This window comes from Strix aluco, chromosome 11 (genome assembly GCF_031877795.1).
Source record: "Strix aluco isolate bStrAlu1 chromosome 11, bStrAlu1.hap1, whole genome shotgun sequence".
NCBI lineage: Eukaryota > Metazoa > Chordata > Aves > Strigiformes > Strigidae > Strix > Strix aluco.
Window position 1 is genome coordinate 21,318,101 of NC_133941.1, and position 20,757 is coordinate 21,338,857.

At 39.9% G+C, this 20,757-nt stretch overlaps 1 protein-coding gene across 4 annotated transcripts in view; it reads left to right on the forward strand.

Annotated features, from left to right (window-relative positions):
• SLC6A1 (solute carrier family 6 member 1) overlaps positions 1–10,001 on the forward strand; it is a 64,097-nt gene extending 54,096 nt beyond the window's left edge. For all 4 annotated transcript variants that reach the window (XM_074836613.1, XM_074836614.1, XM_074836616.1 and 1 more), the window contains 5 exons: positions 979–1,110; positions 1,681–1,783; positions 3,114–3,214; positions 5,343–5,510; positions 7,569–10,001. In XM_074836613.1, the coding sequence (XP_074692714.1) occupies positions 979–1,110; positions 1,681–1,783; positions 3,114–3,214; positions 5,343–5,510; positions 7,569–7,673 (609 nt within the window). In that variant the 3' untranslated portion in view covers positions 7,674–10,001. The remainder of the gene's footprint in view (positions 1–978; positions 1,111–1,680; positions 1,784–3,113; positions 3,215–5,342; positions 5,511–7,568) is intronic.
• The last annotated feature ends 10,756 nt before the right edge of the window (positions 10,002–20,757 follow it).

The window sequence follows — 20,757 nt, forward strand, 5'->3', positions numbered from 1 at the left end:
CTGTGAACCAAAATACAAAAAGACCAAGAGGGCATTTTATCCTGCATCATGAAAGGAAGCTGACAATTTGTTTTCCATTTCTTCGTTTTTCAATAAGCTTCAGGCTTGACATTAAAACCTATTGCTCAATCGGGGAGGAAACTACTGTGAAATTAATTGGGTCAAAAATATTCTTGAAAGAACTTGTCTCTAGGCAACTAACAGCTGAGGAAGGTAGTCTAATATTATTAAAAAGAATATATATCTACAGGCTGTCACGCTTTCTTCATTTTCTGTCTATCAGAAACATTTCATACACTATAATTTATAGGAGCTGTAACTATTGGTTAAATTCTGATTGCACTGCTGGAAATTAATAAAACTTTACATACATTCCATTTTTCACTATTTCAGCCATCATTCTAATAACATTAATTTTCAATATATACATACCAAAAAGAAATCTGATGTATGGCTATGCTTTCAATTTGGAGGACCACATCCTCATCAACAATCTTTCCTGGGGATAGAAAAAGTATCTGGTTTATTATAGATGAGAATCAATCTTGTGTCTTTAACCTTCACCACGAAGCACTAATCTGATTAGACTTTTTGTGTCTGTTGGCTTTCGTGTATGTGAGTAAATCACACGAAGGAGCAGTGTAAGTTTTTGAAGGATTTAGGGGTCAAAGCCTTCAACTGTAGGTGTATCCTCTTTTATAACAAGAATGAGCACTATGTTCATAAAGCACATGCTGTAGTTCAGGGTTTGGAATTTTGAGTGTTTTTCTAGCTGGAAATCTTTTTGCACAGATCTTTTTAGACAGAAACAAGGATATTCAGAAGCATTGCTTCCACTGAAGTCAAGTGAATTTTCATTTATCATTTAATGGATGCAGCCTCAAGCCAGTGATGGGCACAATTGAAAACTCCTCCCCTAAATCTAATCCTGCTGTTGTACTGCATTGCACTGTATTTTATTTCTAACTTTACTTGCAGTTCTGCACTGTGGAAGGATTCATAACAGCTTTGGTGGATGAATTTCCGAAGTTACTGCGCAATCGAAGAGAAATCTTCATTGCTGTTGTATGCATTGTTTCCTATCTGATAGGGCTGTCCAATATTACTCAGGTATGTTCTGTATAAGAATGTGATCTTACGTCTACTGTACAGCATCTGCTTTATTTCTCCCTTCCCCTGCTCCAACCAGAAATCGTTGCAGACCATTGAAGTGGCAGCATCTATTATCAATGCTATCTAAAGACTTCAGGCAGCAGACATTAACTTATAAGTGTAAAATGCCTGTAGTCTGTGGATGCAGTTTGTCCTACTTCATGGTTCAGCTGACAAGAAAATACACATCTCTGCAGTCTGTCTTACAGCCCAAGAAGTGGTAGCTAGGGATACTCTCCATTGCTTCCCGTGATCTACTAGATTGCAAACTATTTGAGGGAAATGATGGAATTATTGAACAAAAAGGAGTAAAGTGAAATTAAACCAGTTAATTGAATTCTAGCAGTAATCTAATTTTGTCAGTATTGACCTCAAGCGTTAGAAAACTTTAACCTCTTAATTTTAATTAATTTACATTAATATGTCCCTAACCTATTTGCCACTGTTAGTTTGTAGCTTGCATTTTAATCTGTCTTGATATTGGAGTCCTTACTATGTATTTTAACACTTCCTTCTTATATGTTTTAGGGTGGAATCTATGTGTTTAAGCTTTTTGACTACTACTCTGCCAGTGGAATGAGTCTCTTGTTTCTTGTATTCTTTGAGTGCATCTCGATATCCTGGTGCTATGGTAAACAATATGTTTTTATTTTTTCCATAAGCCGTACGCATCATAAGGATACTTCATCTACTGATTTGTTCTCTTGTGTGTGCACATGCTGAGGTGGAACTGAAATTGGCCTTGTTTTATATGCATATAATTTCACTGAGGTCTCAAAGTTAGCTTGTTGGCTCTTTAAAACACCCTGTGTCTAAGCCTGGAAGTCATTAGATGCTAAGTGTTTCAGGAATACTAAAGAGATGACATCTCCCTCTTTCTTTTTTTTTTTTGGGGGGGGTTTTTTTTGGTTTTTTTTTTGGTTTTGGTTTTTCCCCCCCGTCCCCCTTCCTTGGAAAGCCTGGATCTTCAGAGGTGTTAGGTACTGCTGTTCTCAACATAATGACTTAGGTCTTTTGGACTTTGTAATGTTTCCTTTCCAGAAATGACTCTCTCACTCTAGGATCTTGTAGTGAGAGCCAGGCTCCTTGGTCAGTTGTATCTTGCATAATTGCCCTAAAATATCCAGAAAACTGGACTGGCAAACTCTGGGTTTAAAGATTAATGAATATGTTTCATATTCTTGCCAGAGTATTTGTGCATTTGACCTTAGTTCTGTGTTAGCTAGTTCAAGGACCTACTCCCATCATTACTAAGGCACTTCAGCTTATATTACAAAACTGATTCAGAGCTAGATAACGGGAGTCTTTCTGCTGTCTTAATGGGCTTAAGTGGATGGAACAGCATTTTATAGGGGAGAGATACTGCATAAGAATCCAAAAAATGTGAATGGAAAAATACACCAGCTAAATAATGAAGAAATCAAACTTACAAAGAATATGGTCAACGTACCTTTTAGAAGATGATGGAGTGCTGGTAGGTAACAGCAGCAGCAGAAGGGCTACTCTTTGGTATCATTTGCAGTTCTCCATGTATATGGTATGCATATATCCACACAGAGTGAAGCTGGATAATGCTAGGATGGGTTTATTTTAAAAAAGAAAAAAAAAAAGTTTATAAAATATAATTCAAAATCTCTTGTTCTACCAAGAATTAGGGTTGAAATTAACCAAGAGCATTCGTTGCATCTGACCTTCAGATGTACAGACTTCCTCAGCCTTTGCATGGGAATAGGTTTGCTCGTTGCTAATTAATTATGATGCAGAAGAATGAGAACAAATGATTCTTGGTGCATCTGAGTTTGCACATTTCTCATTCAGATAGGTGAAAGGTTATGCTGGGGTCTGTATAGAGCTTCCAAATATACCTCATTGTTTATGACATCGTCTCTCAAAACCACTGAGCTTTCAATTGAATTAATTATCTGATATATTTCTATGCTGTTTCTTATTTCTGTATTTAGGTGTTAATAGATTTTATGACAACATCCAAGAGATGGTGGGATACAGACCCTGCATCTGGTGGAAACTCTGCTGGTCATTTTTCACTCCTATCATTGTGGCAGTAAGGAACAAACTTTTATTATATGATTCAAAGGATGTAAATGAGGTGGCCTATGTACTACAGTGTTGTCATTGCCACCCCCGCAGGTTCATATTAACTCTGACCTCATTCCTTTTTTAAGGATTTGAACAATTCCATTGAGGCAATAAGCAAAACCCAGTGTCATTAGAGGAAGCCTGTGCCCTAAGAAAAGAAGCCTTGCTCAATTTCAAGACTTGTATTAGTCCTCTGGAAATGATAACTAGTCAAGAGTTTGATTGGCAGAGATAGAAAACTGTAAGAAATAAATTTTGACCATTTCTTGTATTCTTAGATAAAATTTAACAATCTCTCTAAAGTCTAAGTTTTCCATATACACAAAAATGCCCATAGTTTATAAGCTGAATTCCTTCACAGGCACTATTCTGGTAATAGACTAGGACTGTAAAATGGTGTTCTCTCATGGGATTCTGTAGCAGATATTACCCAGTTTATATTACATTGCTACCATTTTTTCTGGCAAACTTGCAAGGATTTTGTGCACTGGAAACCATAATATAGTCTTTTCCTGATTCTAAACTTTATCCAGTTAAGCCCATACAGTACTTTTTGAAATAATAAGCAAAGAAATGTAAATTTACTACACATAATGTAGTCAACCCAGATGCAATATAAAAAGCTGTTATCAAGTAGACACTATTACACATGACACAATACTTCTCACTCACTGATATTTCTCTGATAGTCCCATATAGATAGTCATACAAAAGCAAACAAAGAGCACTAAAGAGGGGCACAGAAATGTGTTTGTATTGAGGGTTCCGTGATTAATCTCTACCCAGATGAAGGCAGCTTTCATTTTTCTGAAAATAAGTGTTCAGGAAGGCGCAAAAATGCATTTTTGTTTATTTTACTGGTGTAGAAGGAAGATGACCAACATTGCATGTAAAACTTACCAGACTTCTCCTATCCTGTAAAGTCTTCAACAGAACTTGTTGTCCAGTGCAAGTTCAGAGGTGGTGATGACACGCTAATAAAATCTGCCTCTCTGCATTCTCCCCTCTGGGAATATGTTCTGCACAAGGCCTGAACCTGGGATCAGAATGAGCTTCCTTTTTGCTGGTTCAGTTTAGCAAGTTTCCCTGATGCAGGCTGTTTTAGACATTTGAAACAGGCCAGGGTAGGACTCTTCTTTGGGAACTTAAAGGAAAAAATACCGTGTTGGCAGGTCATCTGTTTGAAAACACAACAAAAGCAACCCACAATGCTGCTGATCGATGGTACAGTATATATGTGTATGCAGGTATTATTCCCCAGGACCCCCATCTTTCCCAATAGCCCCCTTCCCTCTGATTTTGTGCAGGTTATCTGAGGACTCTACTAGTACCAGTGGATTCCCCGTACCAGCATACCTGGATAATCTGAGATGCAGGTTATGTATGTGAAAATATAGTGTTGACTTGAAACATTAAGATTAATTTTGGTAAGAAGCTTCTTGGGGAAACTATCTCCTCATCTCTTGTTATTGAAAAATTCAAAGTGGTTTTTGAATTTCATAGGATAAGATCTGTTATACAGACAAATCAGTAGCCACTTACTGAACTGCAGGTTCCACTCTGACTGCCCTCATTTTTCATTACAAGTTTGTTCCGAGGATCTGAACAATATCAAAGCCTCTGGGCCAAGCACTCTTAGGTGGTGATATTAGAGAGGTCAGTGCAGAGCCAGGCTTTAAAGAATGTTTCTTATTCAGAGCCTCTAGGATTCTGCTGCTGACCAGTACAGGAGAGCTGTACTGAAACTATTATTCAAATAAGAAAGTTAGTGGAAACAAACAAACAACTTCACAATTTCAGATTTACAGTTTCATTATTTACACGTTCCCACACTAGAGATTAAGCTAGCAGGGAGTCAGTCAGTGCAGTGGGCTGATATCTGCCTGTTTCCTGCAACCTCCATCTGGAAGACTGACCTGCAGGCCCCATCTACAAGCCAGTGCCCAGCAGCCATCACCGGGGACCAAAGGAACCCTTTTCTCCCTACCTGGATGTAAAAGCAGGCTTGAGGTCCAAGTCAATCCAGAAAAGCTCTTGAACACAGAACACTCTGGAAATCTCATCCAAACCTTCTTTTTTGCTGTATTTTGCAGGGAGTATTTATCTTCAGTGCTGTCCAAATGACTCCACTCACAATGGGAAGTTACGTTTTCCCAAAATGGGGCCAAGGGGTTGGCTGGTTCATGGCTTTGTCTTCTATGGTGCTGATACCAGGCTATATGGCATATATGTTTCTAACCCTGAAAGGCTCCTTAAAACAGGTAAGTCTCTCTTTTTTTTTTTCCCTGACCACATGACTTCATCTTGAGAAACCTGTGCACACTGATAAAAGATTGCTGGGCAGTTATTTTCTACTATATATTTCCTGTGGCCTCACTTGCTTAGCCCTGTTATTTTCTATCAAGCTGGAAAAACATAAAACCAAGTACTAAACAGACAAAAGACAAGACAGTGTCTGTGCCATCTGTTGTTAAACATAATTCACTGCATTAAATGTGGTCCTTATCTCTGGGTTTTGATAGTTTCTGGTACATTGCATCCCAGCTCCTTACACCTTGAAAACAAAATAGCAGTTTACAAAATATGTAAATTTGTCCTATTAACAGAAGACATACCATCATGTATCAAGGCGGGTGATGCTCTAAGGAATTGGAATGAAACTCTTGGGCCTAAACCCACATAACTCTTGGTTTCCATGAGTCTGCTCACAGTGACCCTATTTAGCATCTCCCTGCAATGTGATGAAAGATTTGAGCTCCTGTTCTGCGTTACACCCATTCTAAGTTACAACAGCTGCCTTGTTCTGCTGCAGCTGAGAGAAAGTACATGTAAAATCTTGGGATCACATTTTATGATTGTGCTGCACTTCCCTTTAGTCTTTTTTTAAAGGATTTCTGTAAACAGTTATTTCATGAAGAATATTAGAGGCCTTTTTCTCATTGCACTGTGCTCTTAGCCTCTCCCTGATTCCTGATTCCTTATTCCAATAGTTAAAAGGAAATCACACTTCCCATGTGAGAGAGGTGTTGTATGGCTTAAATCCGTTTTAAGGTCCTCAGAGAAATGCTGCTAAAGGAGTGTGAAATGTTAATAAGGCTATTGACCAGTACACTGGTTTAGTAATCACGTGCAATTGCCATACTTAACTTTTTTAATCTGGGTGCACCCTCAGTTTTCCCTCTCCTGCTGATAATCTCATTCTGTGCATAAGAGACTTCTTCAGCCACAAGTATTGGAACATGCATCTGTATCCTCTATGACTGTGGGAACCAAAGATTGTCAAAATTAATCTGTCAGAATTTCTGGAATATTCCTAAATCAGCTGAATCTTTGCAAAGGGACAAATGATCTTAAGCAGAATTGACAAGGAATGTCTCATGAATTGCTCAGATCTTGATCGAAATATTTGTCTTCAGCAAATTTTAAAAGACTCTGTGATGCTTCAAAGAAGTCTACAAAAAAAATGCTGGTTTCCCCCCCCTCTGCTTCTTCTTAGCTCCTACATTTTGAATATCTTTCCAATGGTCTTATGAAAACATTTATGTTCAAATGGAGAATTGTTGCTCTAAAATATAGCTGCTTCTTGGGCAGAGTATATAAGTATCTTCTAAGTATAAAACCACAGTAAAAGTTCCCCATCTCAGTCTTGCTGTGGATTAAGGTCTCATTTTTGAAAGCATTGACAAATGATCATTAGATAATAGAAGGAGCCTACAGCCCTCACAGGCTTTGACGATCAAAACTGAGCTCTCGATAGGAATGTGAGCTAGGCAGATAAGCTTCATGAATGGAGAACACAAAAGGACTAGGAAAGACAGAGCAGAAATAAAACAATCTTAAATACAAGTCTACTGTAGCTGTTGTATCCTTGGAGGTAGTGACTCGCAGAAGCTGCAGCCAATACTCTGCAGTCTCTTCTGCTCCCTGGGGAGGTCACCATCGTGTCTGAGGTCCAGCCTTGAGTCCCTGCTGCCCACTGCAACCTTGCAGCCTCTCTGCTTGACCTGTGGGCTTGCAGCAGTCGCTCCTCACCTGCCCCACGCTGCAGTCTCTTCTCATTTCTTTTCCCTAGGCATGCTCCATTGTCAGTGCCTGGTGGCATCCACCATTTTGTATGTGGTCTTTTAACTCCTACTGTCCTGTCAGAACTCAGCTAAAACTGGTTTTAGTATATGTGACTTGCTGTCTTTTTGATAGACAGAATTCTTAATTTTAGCTCTAATGCCTTGACAGAAGTGTTTAGGATTGCTTTTTTTAAAAAAAAAAGTAAGCTTAGAAACAGGTTTTTGACTGCCTCACATTTATTGTTCTTTAAACAGCGCATCCAAGTAATGATTCAGCCAAGTGAAGACATCACTCATCCTGAAAACGGGCCAGACCAGGCCCAACAGAGCAACTCTGCAAACAAAGAAGCCTACATCTAAACTTCTGTATTGTGAAAGTACCAATACTACTCCAGAAAAACAAAAAATATGGTTGAATATGACCACAAATTTATGTCTGAGAATATAATTACCTACCTCTAGTGGCAAAAAAAAAAAAAAGAAAAAAAAGAAAAAAAGAAAAAGGTCATCTCCACTATAAGGGAATCGCCATGGGTATGATCCAACCGTTGTGCAAGCTCAGATGTTGACAGTGTTTTGTGTTCTCTGGCAATCCACAGACTGTTAATGTTTTTATCCTTTCACAATAATAGTTGCATATCTTGGAATTTGTAAATTGATGTGCCAAGACCTTTTTAATCTACCTTTTAGCACGACTATTTGAAGTTTTGTGCTGCTGATTTTTAGTAGTTTATCAATATTTCTTACCACTGAATCCCAAGACTGTTATTTCTGACTTTGCAGGAGTAAAATTAAGTTTGGAATTGTTTTGTACAAAAGAATGAAGTATTTTGTAAACAAGTGAAAAAATTCTGCCCTTTAAATTTGTTCTAGTCGCGGCCATTTGAGGGGGAAGAGATTTCTTTCAAATAACAGTAGACACAGCCTTTATAAACATTCCTAGTGCAAATGAAGTTATATGGCTATTTGTGGCAATACAGCATAAAATGGCTGTAAATGCTATCTGTACTTAGCCTTTCAGGATAACTTTCAAATAAGAGCGTAAATTTCTTTGAAAATGCATATACTATTTCTTACAAAAAGAACATATCTCTGAATCAATACGGCATGAATCACAGATGTTAGAGGCAAAAATATGACTTCTAACTTTTTTAGCAAAATGAGAAGTAACATCCAAGAGCTCTTAAAGATTCCCAGGAGTAAAAGAAATGCAAAGTATTTGCAGTTCAAGCTCAGAGTATTTGAGCTTTTATTATGCTGTTATTATTCTACTATTACTGCATTGCCACCAAAATAGAAACCAAAACAATGGCTTAAAGATTGAAGCTTATCCTTGTAGTTCTAATGTAGGGTTTAATTCACAACTGTTCTTTTTAATCTGTTAAAGGACTTACCAGTTTCTAATAAGCAAATTACAAAATATGGATCGTTAGCACTTTGAAAACAGTTTTACTTTTATTTACATATTATTTGTGGTGATGAAGGCTTGAGGGAAAGCTATTCCAATAATGTAAGAATCTCTACTCTGGGCTCAGTCTGCATTTGCCGTGTAGCTAGAAAGCCCATTCAGCTCATGGAAGATTTTCCCTGTGTGGAAAATGCAGTGGTTAGCCCTGTATGGTATTTCTCGTTTGGCAGCTATATGACAGACACAAAGGATTATGGAAAATGCAGCAGTTGATGTTCGATTGTAAATGACTGTGACAGAACTGTGCAATGAAACATGCTTTTCAGCAAATTTTTGTGCAACGTACAATGTTAGATAGCACAATTTATGTAGAACTACTACGTGAAAAACATGTTAACTGTGAATGTTGGGTTTTTCGTTGTTTTTGTCTGAAGGTGACAAACATGTTCTTGCAATAAGGTATTATTCTCAGAATGTCAAGCACATTATTGTAGAAATAATATATATATAATACACATGTATTTCAAACTACATCATAAAATCTCAGAGTATGTTTGGTAGATTCTAAACTGTTTCATACATAGATCAACTGTAAAATATTATGAGATCTAAGCTACATCCTAAACAGCTATAGCTGAAATGCAAAAGTCCTGTAAGTCTTTGGGATTTAGAGGAAACCCCTACATCCTACACAAACATTATACATGATACATACACATTATAATTGTGAATTTCATTAGACTAAGGAAAAAATTCCAACTTTCTCTTTATTGTTTAATGTAATCAAGTCCCATGTTGTTCTAAGAAAAATGCAGTATTTAATGTTTGATTGTAAACAATTATGACAGATGTTTGACAGACCTGCTCTTTAGCAAAAAGCTGTACAAACGTATCATATAGCACAAAATAGTGTTGTAGAACTACTGTGTGTAAACTGTGAATAGCTGTATCTTTTTTGTAGTACTTGCCCTGAAAAAAAGATTATTGTATGATCATATATGCTTTTTGCAATAAGGAAATATCTGAACACCAAGCAAATCTATCTCTATATAAAAATATATATGTAATATATACATATTCAAAAATATATACAGAGCCTGTTTAAAAGAGTACAGTATTATTTAGTAAATTGCAACCTGTTCTATGGACCAAATGTAAAATATTTATAAATTAAGATGCATTTTAAATGTCTATAAATGGTGTCATAATTAAAGCACGATTGTTATGTAAGTTTCCAAGAGTTTAGAGGAAAAAGAATAAAGGTTATATTATACATTAAATTCAGAATTTTTCAGTCTTTCATTGGACAAAACCAACATGTGTTATTTCCTGTGAAACAAGTTCTAAATGTTTCATGTAATTATATATTAAAAAATACAGTATTTTGATATTTAAAGTTTATATCACACTTGTGATGTGTATAATTAATCCATACTGCCGTTTCGATAATTTAGTAAGTATGTGCATACATTATGCAGAACACTTAAAAGGTGACAGTTTATAGCCCTACCTGGCATCCTGCTGCTTTAGTACACCTGTAGGAAGATGGCAGACCAGGGCCTCCGAGCAGCCCTAGCAAAAAGCCTGGATTTTAAAAAAAACGTTCCTCAGGTACATTTCTGCTGCTACTTTGGGGTATGAACTGCAGCACCTGAAGTCACGGCTTTCTAAGCTGTCACTGAGGAGGGCACCATCCCAGGCTGAAGCCCATGGGCTGGTGAAACAGCGGCCTCATACTAAACAGACAGATGTTACATTTCTACCAGAAAATTGTTGTTCTCTGTATCAGCTGCCATGAAAGAGGGAGAAGCTGTCAAGCAAGTTGCACGGCAGTGTGTGCTACATCTGCATCTATGCAATACTGCCGAGGAGCTGAATGCTCCTGTGCTCTGAATTTAATTATCTAACTATAAAATTGGAACAGGACATCATGCTGGGAAAGAGTCTAAGCAATTTGGAGAACATGATTAGAATTGAAAATGCTCCTGATAGAAGCGTCTGAAATCATAGACTTCAAAATGCTGACCTTAGAAAGGAGCACTCAAATATGCAAGTACAAGGCGAGGGCAGATCCTTCTTCTGCTTTTAGAAAAGCTGGGGAGGAAGGGCAGAAGCATGTAGATTGTTCTGGAAATTGTTCACAGATTGTTCTGGAAATTTTTCGCAGATTGTTCTGGAAATGGGGGAAGGAGCAACTTTGATGCTTTTGAAATACAGAGGAAAATCTAAATGATCTTTAATGTTTAGTTCATGGGCATTATGTAGTGTATTATGGCCTGCTGCTTTCACAGTATATTGTAAGAAAAAGGATGAGAGTTGCAGCTGAGAGAAGCAGACGTGTTCTTTAGTGCTGGGTGTCTGCGCAAGGGGCAAAGGATGGCTGAGGAAAAGGAACCTAGTTGAAGGATATTGCGTTAGTGCTGTGATATTTCCATGTTCTCCTGGAGGAATTTTCTCTTGCTGTGCTGCAGAAATCCCAACAGCAATTCAACAAGAAAAATGCAAATAAGGTCACTTCTTCCCTACAGGACTGCAGGATGCCCTGCGAGAAACCCATGTCCTTGCTCGTCAGGAATATTAGTTCAGCTGCGTGTGCTGTTATTCTAAAATAACACTATGTCGCTTTTGGGGGTTTTTTGTTTGTTTTAAGCCTGATTATTTCTGTTTTGTTCTGCTCAGACCACAATAGCATTGCAATTAACTATTAAAATTGCTCAGCTCTCACTGTTGGCTGGTTCTCGGGGGGCTGGGTTACAACCCAAAGGCATGGTTATGCATTCAGGTGCAGATGATCTCATGTTACCGTAGCCTGGAAGTAAGCGCAGGGTGACATCTCCTGCCTGCCAACACCCCTTCATCATCAGAACCACATTTGGCAGCCGCCATTGAACCCAGCTGGGGGCAGCAAAATGGGCTGCACTAAAGCATTCAGTCCCTTCCACTTCAGGATGGACTCCCAGTGATGAGGAGTCTGAGATCTGTTGTATGGCTACCTACAAGCACACACAGACGGACACGAAGGAAAGTGATGGCACGAAAGCCTTATTTCCCAGGAATCTGAACCGATTAACTCGGAGCTAAGTGTGAGCTGCAGCAGCTGCCAGCCAGCTATAGCTGTTACCCTTACCTTAGTGTCTGTGAGTCTGCCAAACTACCTCAAATTAACCAGTTTCACTGCTCACTCTTCAGAGCAAGATGGAAGGCACCAGGCTTTATATTCAAAAGCTTCTTTTCATGTCCTCCCCCTGCCACTCCCCCCCATTGCTTTCCCAGCTTCCACACTCCTCAGGATTATAAATTGGAGAGGGGGAAACACCAAAACCAAAAATCCACCCCCCAAAAAAACCCAAGAGAAAAACCCCCTACGTGCTATATATATAAATATATGGCCAGTTATTCCTAGTGTCCAGAGATGGCCCCGAAGGTACGGTGGTAACTTCTGCCCTCCCTTCTGATCATTGCCCGTATCTTCACTGCTTCTTCCTCTCCTCTCCTGGTAGCCACAGTGCCAGTGGTGTGGCTGTGGGGGGGCAGCTGAAAGTCACTTCTCCTCCAGGCAGACTAAGCATCCCTTCAGCCCATGCATGGACAGAAAGTGATGACAAGGAAGAAGAACAGCAGTCATGACTATCTTCATGACAAGTGGCACTGACTGAGTAGAAAAATGTTTAAAATAAAACAGGTGAGAATGAGATGGGAAAGAGGGGTTTGCCCACATACAATTTTTTCTGTTTGTTTTTTTTTTTTTCCCCAGTCGAAATCTGCCTTACTTCCTCTCTTCTTCCTATTAAAAAAAAAAAAAAAAAGGATCAGAGCACAAAGGGGAATTAAATGAATTAAATGGGGTAAAGTGAAACATAGTAGTAGTCCCACCACAGAGCTTAGTCTTCTGATGAAGGTGATGTAAGTATTGCCACTTCTCATTCCTGCCTCTATAAGCTGAGCCTGGTCAATAATCCTGCCACTCTTTCCCGCTGACAGTGAGCAATGTTCCTCTATTTTCACAGAAATTCAATTAATTTTCAGGGCTACAGAGCTGTATTGTTGCCGTTGTTCTATTCTTCTGACCAAACAGATCAGTGACTGACTCAAGCAGCCCCGCCGCTCACCGTGCCAGCACCCTTCGGCAGGCAGTAGGGCAGAGGCACCCACTAACCCCCCGCTGCCAACCCCTGGGCACACGGGTGGACACGGCTGCATGCGTGCACCTGTGCACACACACACGCCAGCACACACACACACTACCAGTGCATGCGTTCAAGACTTGCCCCTATTTTAAAATTTATGAATTGCTAGGGGAGAACTTACACTATTCTGCAATTTAACATCTGATTATCTTTTTCCCCAGGTTTGTAAACGGTCCCACGTTAAAATCAGTGGCAAATATTCAGTTATTATTTTTGAATATCAAACAGGCTGAAGTAATCCTGTGAGTTATTTGTGAGTCATAAGTACATGATGGTGCTAAATGTGTCCAACACTGCCTAAGAGAAGGACAGGATGGCTCAGGAATTGTCACAAGGACAAAATGTAATGCATTTTGCCAGCAATGGTTCTTTAGACATATTGGAATAGCTGCTTTACATGTCTTGAGATACAAGTAGCTGAAAGGTGGTTATAAACATTTTAAAGTAACAGTGGGTAGAAAATGGCCAAAAAGTACATGTTAAATTTGTGTCTGGAGTCTCCTCCGCACTTTACCAAACTGGATACCCACTTAGAGCTGGAAGGGGATTAAAACTGAGTGGAACAAGTCACCATTACGTTACATCAATGTGATTTCTGTTCATTATAATTATTCTAAAGCAACCTGGGAACATCTAAATGAGTTTAACTTAAAAAAGCCTAAGAGGCTAGTTTTAGTCTACAAAAAGCTTTTCCAGAAATCACTGGCACCATCTTTTACTGGCAATACCATACGCAAAAATACATCTGCTTTCACATCCCAGTCCTCCCTGCAGATGAATAGTTATCCCCACACACAAGCGATCAAAATTAACTACAGCCAATACAGTCAGGACTTTGACCCCTGCTCAGCCACCTGGCCTGGCAGGGGGGCAGGAGCAGTACCGCCAGCTAAAAGCAGCAGCTTCTAACCAGCCAGCCATTCCCACGCAGAACCCCCCGAGCAGCACCCAGGCTGTGCAGAGCCTGCCTGTGCCCGAGGGGCTGGTGCTGCTGGGGCTGAGTCCCAAAAACCAGCTGCGATTCCTGCTGCCGGGGCCGTACCTCTGGGCAGCATCCCACGGGTCTCCTCTGGAGCACCACAAGCAAAATTTCTGTCCCAACACACTCAACTTTAGCAGCAGGAAGCCAATAAATTACCTTGTATATATAAAGCTATTTGGTATCACAAGAATGGCAACAGCTACCCTGGAATGACTGAGGAGCATGTTGATGAAGACCTTCTGTGAGTAAAACAATAAATCTCTTGCTGAATATAAGCCAGAGCATCAGGTTGTGTTAGGGAATTATTTCTAGGTCATTTTAGTTCACTGCACTACTCTGCAAATACTTCACCGGATGAATGACCAAAATAATTAATCACAACACTGTAGAGAAACACCACCTCACACTGTAGGTGACTAACGTTGCCCTAAAAGTGATAGAGCCCAGCAGGTTTTAACCTGCTCTTTACCAGCTGTCATACAGCAGCAACACACGACCTTTACTGTTGATCTTTCCCCAGATTTATTCTTAGTCTAGGGGGGTAAGGGTGACCTTTCCCAGCCTGGTTGCTCCTGCTGTTAGCAAGCTGTACCATGACAGAACTGTCCTGTCAGCATCTGCTTCAAAATTACAAATTCAGATTTTGGTTGAAAACTGCTGCACCTCAAATCTCCCACACTACTTAGAGTTAATTAATCCCTCCGTCTATTCCACTTGCAACTGAAGACACTGAGCTTCCAACAATTTACCCCAATGATCGATCAGGTCCGATGTTCCATCTGAAATAAGAAAGTGCAAGCTGGGAACGAGACAGAGAAGAAAGATTTGTTCTCTTCATTGTTACAGCTTACTTGTGGGTGTGGGCTGCAGGGGGGTCACTGAAGAGTCATCAGTGTGCACAGAGAAACAGCAGAATTTGTGCTCACCAGGGAACTACTCTATCATCTATGTTGAATTGTTTCACTTCTATCATTAACCTACAGACTAACTGCCCGAGGTATGGCTTTAGCAGTAAATATTATCTTACACAACGGGCACACTAAGGTAAGAAAGATTGCCAGTAATTAAGATGTGCCAACAACACACACAAGATTTTATTTCTTCCAGTGTCTCCAGTCAGCCATGCCCACACTTGCCAGGTGGCTCTCAGGCCAGCAACCAGCTCAGAAGGCTTCTTCAGCAAATGTAAATACATGGACACACCAAAACCAACTCGAAACACATTGATGCTCTAACACTTCATGGTGTTAACTTGATGATTTATCAGATTCAATCAGCTCTCTTCAGCCCTGTACAATAATTTTCCATTTCAAGAATGATGTATTAGAAAAGGTAGTTTGAGTGAACAAGATACTGGTAATCTCAAGCAATAAATGAAATGCCAGCAAACGGTCCTTTTAAAATGAGAAAATAAAGGGAGGAAGGTCTCGGTCAGCTAACAAATGAGTTAGCAAAGATTTATTACAAATCTGCAGTACCTATATTAATACTAGCCTTTTTTTTCTTCTTTTTTTTTAGTTTTTTTGGACAAGTCAAGATAAGGCAAAGAAAACTGGAGTGCACGGTGACAGGGATTTTGGCCCTAAAGCACTATTTTATGGGACTATTGGTTGGGGTTTTGAGGGGAAAAAAAGACACAGATTTGAATGTCCACAATTAAATAATAAAATTCAAGCTTATAAGCAAACGGTATAATAAAACAAGTCTAGAGAACATAAAGGTACCAATCTACCGGCTTCTGCTGTTGAAGAATGGTAATTGTACTCAGTTCCATGATTCAAAGTTATTCAACAGTCAGCATGAAACATTGTGCGTGTGTTTCTTTTAAGCTTCTCACTTTCACAAAAATCTTCCCCAAATATGCTCAGAAAGTGGCTTTTTTCTTAGTTCTTTACATACTATGTGTTACTAACATTCAATGTTTTATGATATGTTATGGTTTTGGCTCATCCTTTTGTAAGTCACAAGCTTCTCCAGGGGTTTCTGGCATGCTTATTTTTCATTTCCACATTCTGCTTTGATTTTCTTTATCTTATGAAACTAAATTCTCCAGGATTATGAAACTAGGACTAGTGGATGGGGGTTTATTTTTATTTATTGCTAGCTTTTCAGGAAACATTTAATTTAAAATTTTCCCAGTTAAATTATTGCTATAGGAATAGCCTCATTAGCAGCTTACATTAATATAAAACTGCAAATCAAAAGAATGCTACCGCACCATCATACTGCTGTCAAAATGTTATCCCTTTCAAAAGACCCTTTTTGCACCAAGAGTCCACATCCATGTGGCCCGCCCCATCCAGCTTTTTAATGTCTCTTTTTTAGCATGGTTGCTAGCATAATTTCTGTAAAAGCCACTTTTTCTTTTATAACGCTGTGTGCTGCCACATGCAGGTTTCCTCTGGCGAAGAGGCCTCAGAAATACACAGCTCCTTCCCGTGCTGTTCTGCCAGAGGCGTGGTGGATGGGGTGCTGGGGGGCTCCCCACTGCGAGGAGGGGCCCACGGGCACGTGTGCCAGCAGCCAGTGGTTCTGGGGGCCGTGGCGTCAGCACAACGAGTCGAGAGGAGGAGGGAGCAGACCGCAGCCCATGGTACATTAACCAGGGAAGTTTGGAAATGTAAAACTCAATGGGCTGTCAGAACAATGTTCCTCCAAAGCTTGGCACAGGCCAGCGTTTTGTCAGTGTAAGTACAAATGCCAAAACTGGCTAAGTCTTCAAACAAGCCATGTACATTTTTTTAGTGACTGATGTAAGTAAGAGGAGGAAAATTCGTTTTCCTTAGAATCACTAATAAATACATATGCTGGAAAGCTGGGTGGCCTGCAGCCTGTAGCTCATATCCGAGGGCCGGCTTGTCTCTTCAGTGAAGTGAGATTAACAGTCTCAGCTCAGACCTAGAGGACAATGTTCACTATGTAAACTGACCTCAGTCAGACCTTTTTGGCAGATGCTGCCCTGATGGGCCCTGGCAACACTGTCATCAGTTTTAAAGGGAAAAAAAAAATGTAACTTGTGTGATTTTATCACAGCTCAATTAGTGGTACATATTTTAACTTTGCAACCACTTCTTGTTACTAAGGCAGTTGAGCAGATGCAGCTCAGTGCAGTTAATCATTATTTCTCACTCTTACTGGAGCACCCCCGAGGGTCTTGGCTGGGCCAAAATCTCATTATTTTGAACATTGCACAAACACAAAGCCAAGAGCAGTACTTTTTGTATTACTTTAGCTTTCAAGATAGGGCAAAAGGTTCATTCACTATTCAATCTCTATTTATCTATTTGTTGCTGCTATGAATAACAAATCCAAGTCCAAAGTACAGCAGTGACCAGGGGACTCCTATGGCAGTGCGACATCCCTGTCTGTGGGAGGGGAGGTTAAGGTGACATTTTAATTGCTCAAGCCTGTGCTGCAACTTGCTCTTTACAAGCTCCCAGTAATTCCTCACATGCCTCTATGAGGTGTGTTAACCTCCAGCACCTCAAACCAGGCTCAGGGCTGGAAGACCCTCCTGTTACACTGGTGTAACTCAGTGGAGATGGCCCAAAGCTATAATGCAAACCAGATGAGAATCTGCCCCTCCATCTACAGCTCTTTTACAGCGCCATGGAGAATCTGGCAATCTGCTCATAACAGCCAAGACAACCACCTCTGACTGGGTGCAGCCACCCTTTCACAGCTTGGGATATGCTGGTGGACTGCCCAAGCAGTTTGTTAATAAATCTGATCTAAACTTTTTAAAACATACTGTTTTATTTTGATTAAGGGAGCACCCAGCTCAGCTGGCAAATAAGAGGGACTGAAAAGCTCCAATTGTGTGACACGCAGCTGCAGACAAGATCCTGGGTAATAACTCTTGCCCCAGGTCAGTTATTTGATGAATGCTTGTCTGTCTGCAAACTCAGATGCTGACTTGGTTTCCATTTCAGGCCCATCAGACAGAGCAGTTACTGAGCATGAAGGATGCACCATCTTCCCCAAGAGAACTTGTCTTGAAAACCAACCCTCACTTGAAATAAACATTCAGTGTAGGCCAGGAATTAAACCCACTATCCACTATTGCCTACTTCTTCAGATTTGACTCCAGGACAATTGCAGACATGGCAAGGAAAGCAGAGGTGGGAATCAACCCACCGACTATGCCTCCTGGATGGCTGCATCCTAACTGAAGGAAAATAAGAAATCCAGCCTGGGCATTCTGTGTGCACCCCGAGAGTGGCTGGGAGCTCCAGTCATTAACCAGTGCGCTGCTGGTCTGTGCTCTGGAGATACATGAGGCAGACAGGCAGTTTGAACTGTTTCTGTCCATAGCCCCCAGGCTGATGAGACAACCACCTACTGAGTTACACTGAAACCATCACAACTGCAGTGCAGAAGGTACATGAGGATTTTTTCCTTGTGAGAATCTCCTGGCAGCAAGTTGCATGGGTGCTTCCCCATGGACACCCTGGCCCTGCTGATTTGCGATGCGCCCATGGGAACAGAAGCGCATGTAGCCACAAGTGATGCCACCATGCACAAGCAGTTGCCCGCTTGATACACTTCTGTTTCAAGCCAAGGCTGCTTCAGGGCCGTGAGACAGACCAGAACCAAGCAGCATAAAGCAAAAGCTCAGCTTTGCAAGACCAGTAAATGTTTGTCTACAGAATACCAGCGGTGTTCTCCCTTTAACAGAGATGTGAACAGTACATCATTTCTCACTAGTTGAGTCTTCCCTGGAGAGTTGCTCTTCATTCCTGTCATGCAATATGTGGTTTGGGAATTAGAGTGCCTCCATTGCTTTTCTCTGTCTGTCAATGCCAGATTTGCTGTTACACTTTTTTTTTTTTTTTTTTAATTATTTCAAATAAATGCTTGACTATGATTTTAGTCAACAAGTGTGGGAAACAAAATTCAGCTGGTATAAACTTCTACATGAAGCTAACAGTAAAGCCACATGAAACATGAGCTTTTAGATTTCTGTTAGCTGACACGTATGTACAAGAAATTCTTGAAAGAACAGGCAGTGAAGAAAGGCAGACATCACACAATATATTTCCAAACACCAGTTATACTTCCTAAAATTTGTGAACCTCTAGAGAGGTGTAAGATTCAAATGTAAAATGCCTAAATGAAAAGAAAACTTAGAAGGCTTATTAAGTCACAATAAAATACATATTCTTGATTTTGCTGGCTGAGGCTTCCACTTCTGTCTCCTACCACCTTGACCTCAATATTTCTCTGTATCACCACAACTGGTCATAACTGGATGAACAATTTCAAAAGGACACAGAACCCTTGCAAACACTGAAGCAAAGTACTCAACAGCCTTTAAAAAGAACATGGGGCTGATAAAAGGACATAATTTTTAAACAGAAGCTACCTATAGATAAAGTTTGGAGCAGATATGGAACGGAGTTTTTATGGAAATACTTTCTGTGCGCTTCAGAACCTGAAAAGGTTAAAAATCATAAGGTAAAGGTTTCTTATTTATCTGCCACTTAGAGGCACCAAGCTCACTTCAGATAAGTAATTTGGTCCTGAAAACAATAAATCTGGAAAAAAATGAAACTTCTCACAAGGACTAATTCATCCTGCCAAATAGTAGATCTGATAGTTCTGATGTGCAGAACTATCACTTCTCACAGGATGTAATAGCATGTTAAAATTCAAAGAAAAAAGAAACTGTATTAAAAGCCTGGCCACCTTTTCCAGAAAAAGTGTATGCCATGTTAACATGATGGTTTTCATTTAGAGCTAAAAATAATTAAGCTAAATTTTGAACGCTTGTTTCCTTCATATCTTCCTTTTTGACTCAGTGCCTTCACTAAGTGCTCACAAACAAAACAGGGTGGAATGGTTTTGGGTCTCATGGATAAGAAACTCAGCTACCAAATATCACAAGCAGATAAAATTATTCTGGCGGACACATTTTCTCTAGTGTCTTGTCATTAGCGGATGGGTGTTGTCAGCAATAGCTGCAGATCAGCTGTGGTGATTTTTAACTTGTAGGCACCTGCTGAACTTATGATAATATAATGAGCTCTTGAGTCTTTAAGAGTAATAAGCATTTACTACTTGTGTTGCTAATGATACAGACTTACAGCACATGTTCCTATTTCTAAGGACTAATGTTGATCTGAATAACTGAACACACCAGGAACTTTTTCAGGACTTTAAAGTATGTGGCTTTTCATATACATAAAACATTAAATATCTTTTTTTCATACTTATCTCTTAGTTCTAAAATCTAGTGTCACTAAAACTGACAACAATTTGATGATCAAGATTAACTTCCAAGTATATACTGGCACTACTTCCTCGCCATACTGAACTGAATAGCAGTGTTTAACTATACTGCTACTTCGCATGCCTTGAAACCCTTACAATGTGAACACTGACAAAGTAATTGCATGTGTTTCTGACTCTTGCACCAAATGTTGTGGTCCATCTTGTTTGACTTCTTTATTTGCCTGTATGCCAGAGGTCTGGCAAGGAGGCTGAGAAAGCCTGTTCACTTCTATTAACAAGCACCCCATAATAGTTGTCAATAGCCTTCCTTTGGCACAGAAAGGTGCCAAGTACCAATGCCAAAGGCACAGGGAGAAGTGCTGCTGCGTTTTTGTGATGAGGTTCTCAACACCTTTCCTGCTACGGGTGCAAAAGGTTTGGTCTGGCTTTTGAAAGGAGAACAAAGAAGTGATCCGTTTTTCTTCTTCCAAGGATGAGTACATCCCCTAGGCAGTTTGATGTAAATTGTAATGATTCAAGAGCAGCATTTATGGTTAAAAATGAAAGCTGGTTCGATACAGAAGAATGGGTATTAGATAATTTTGTACTTCTTAAAATTATTACATCATGAATGGGTGATTTTATTTTTAAAGA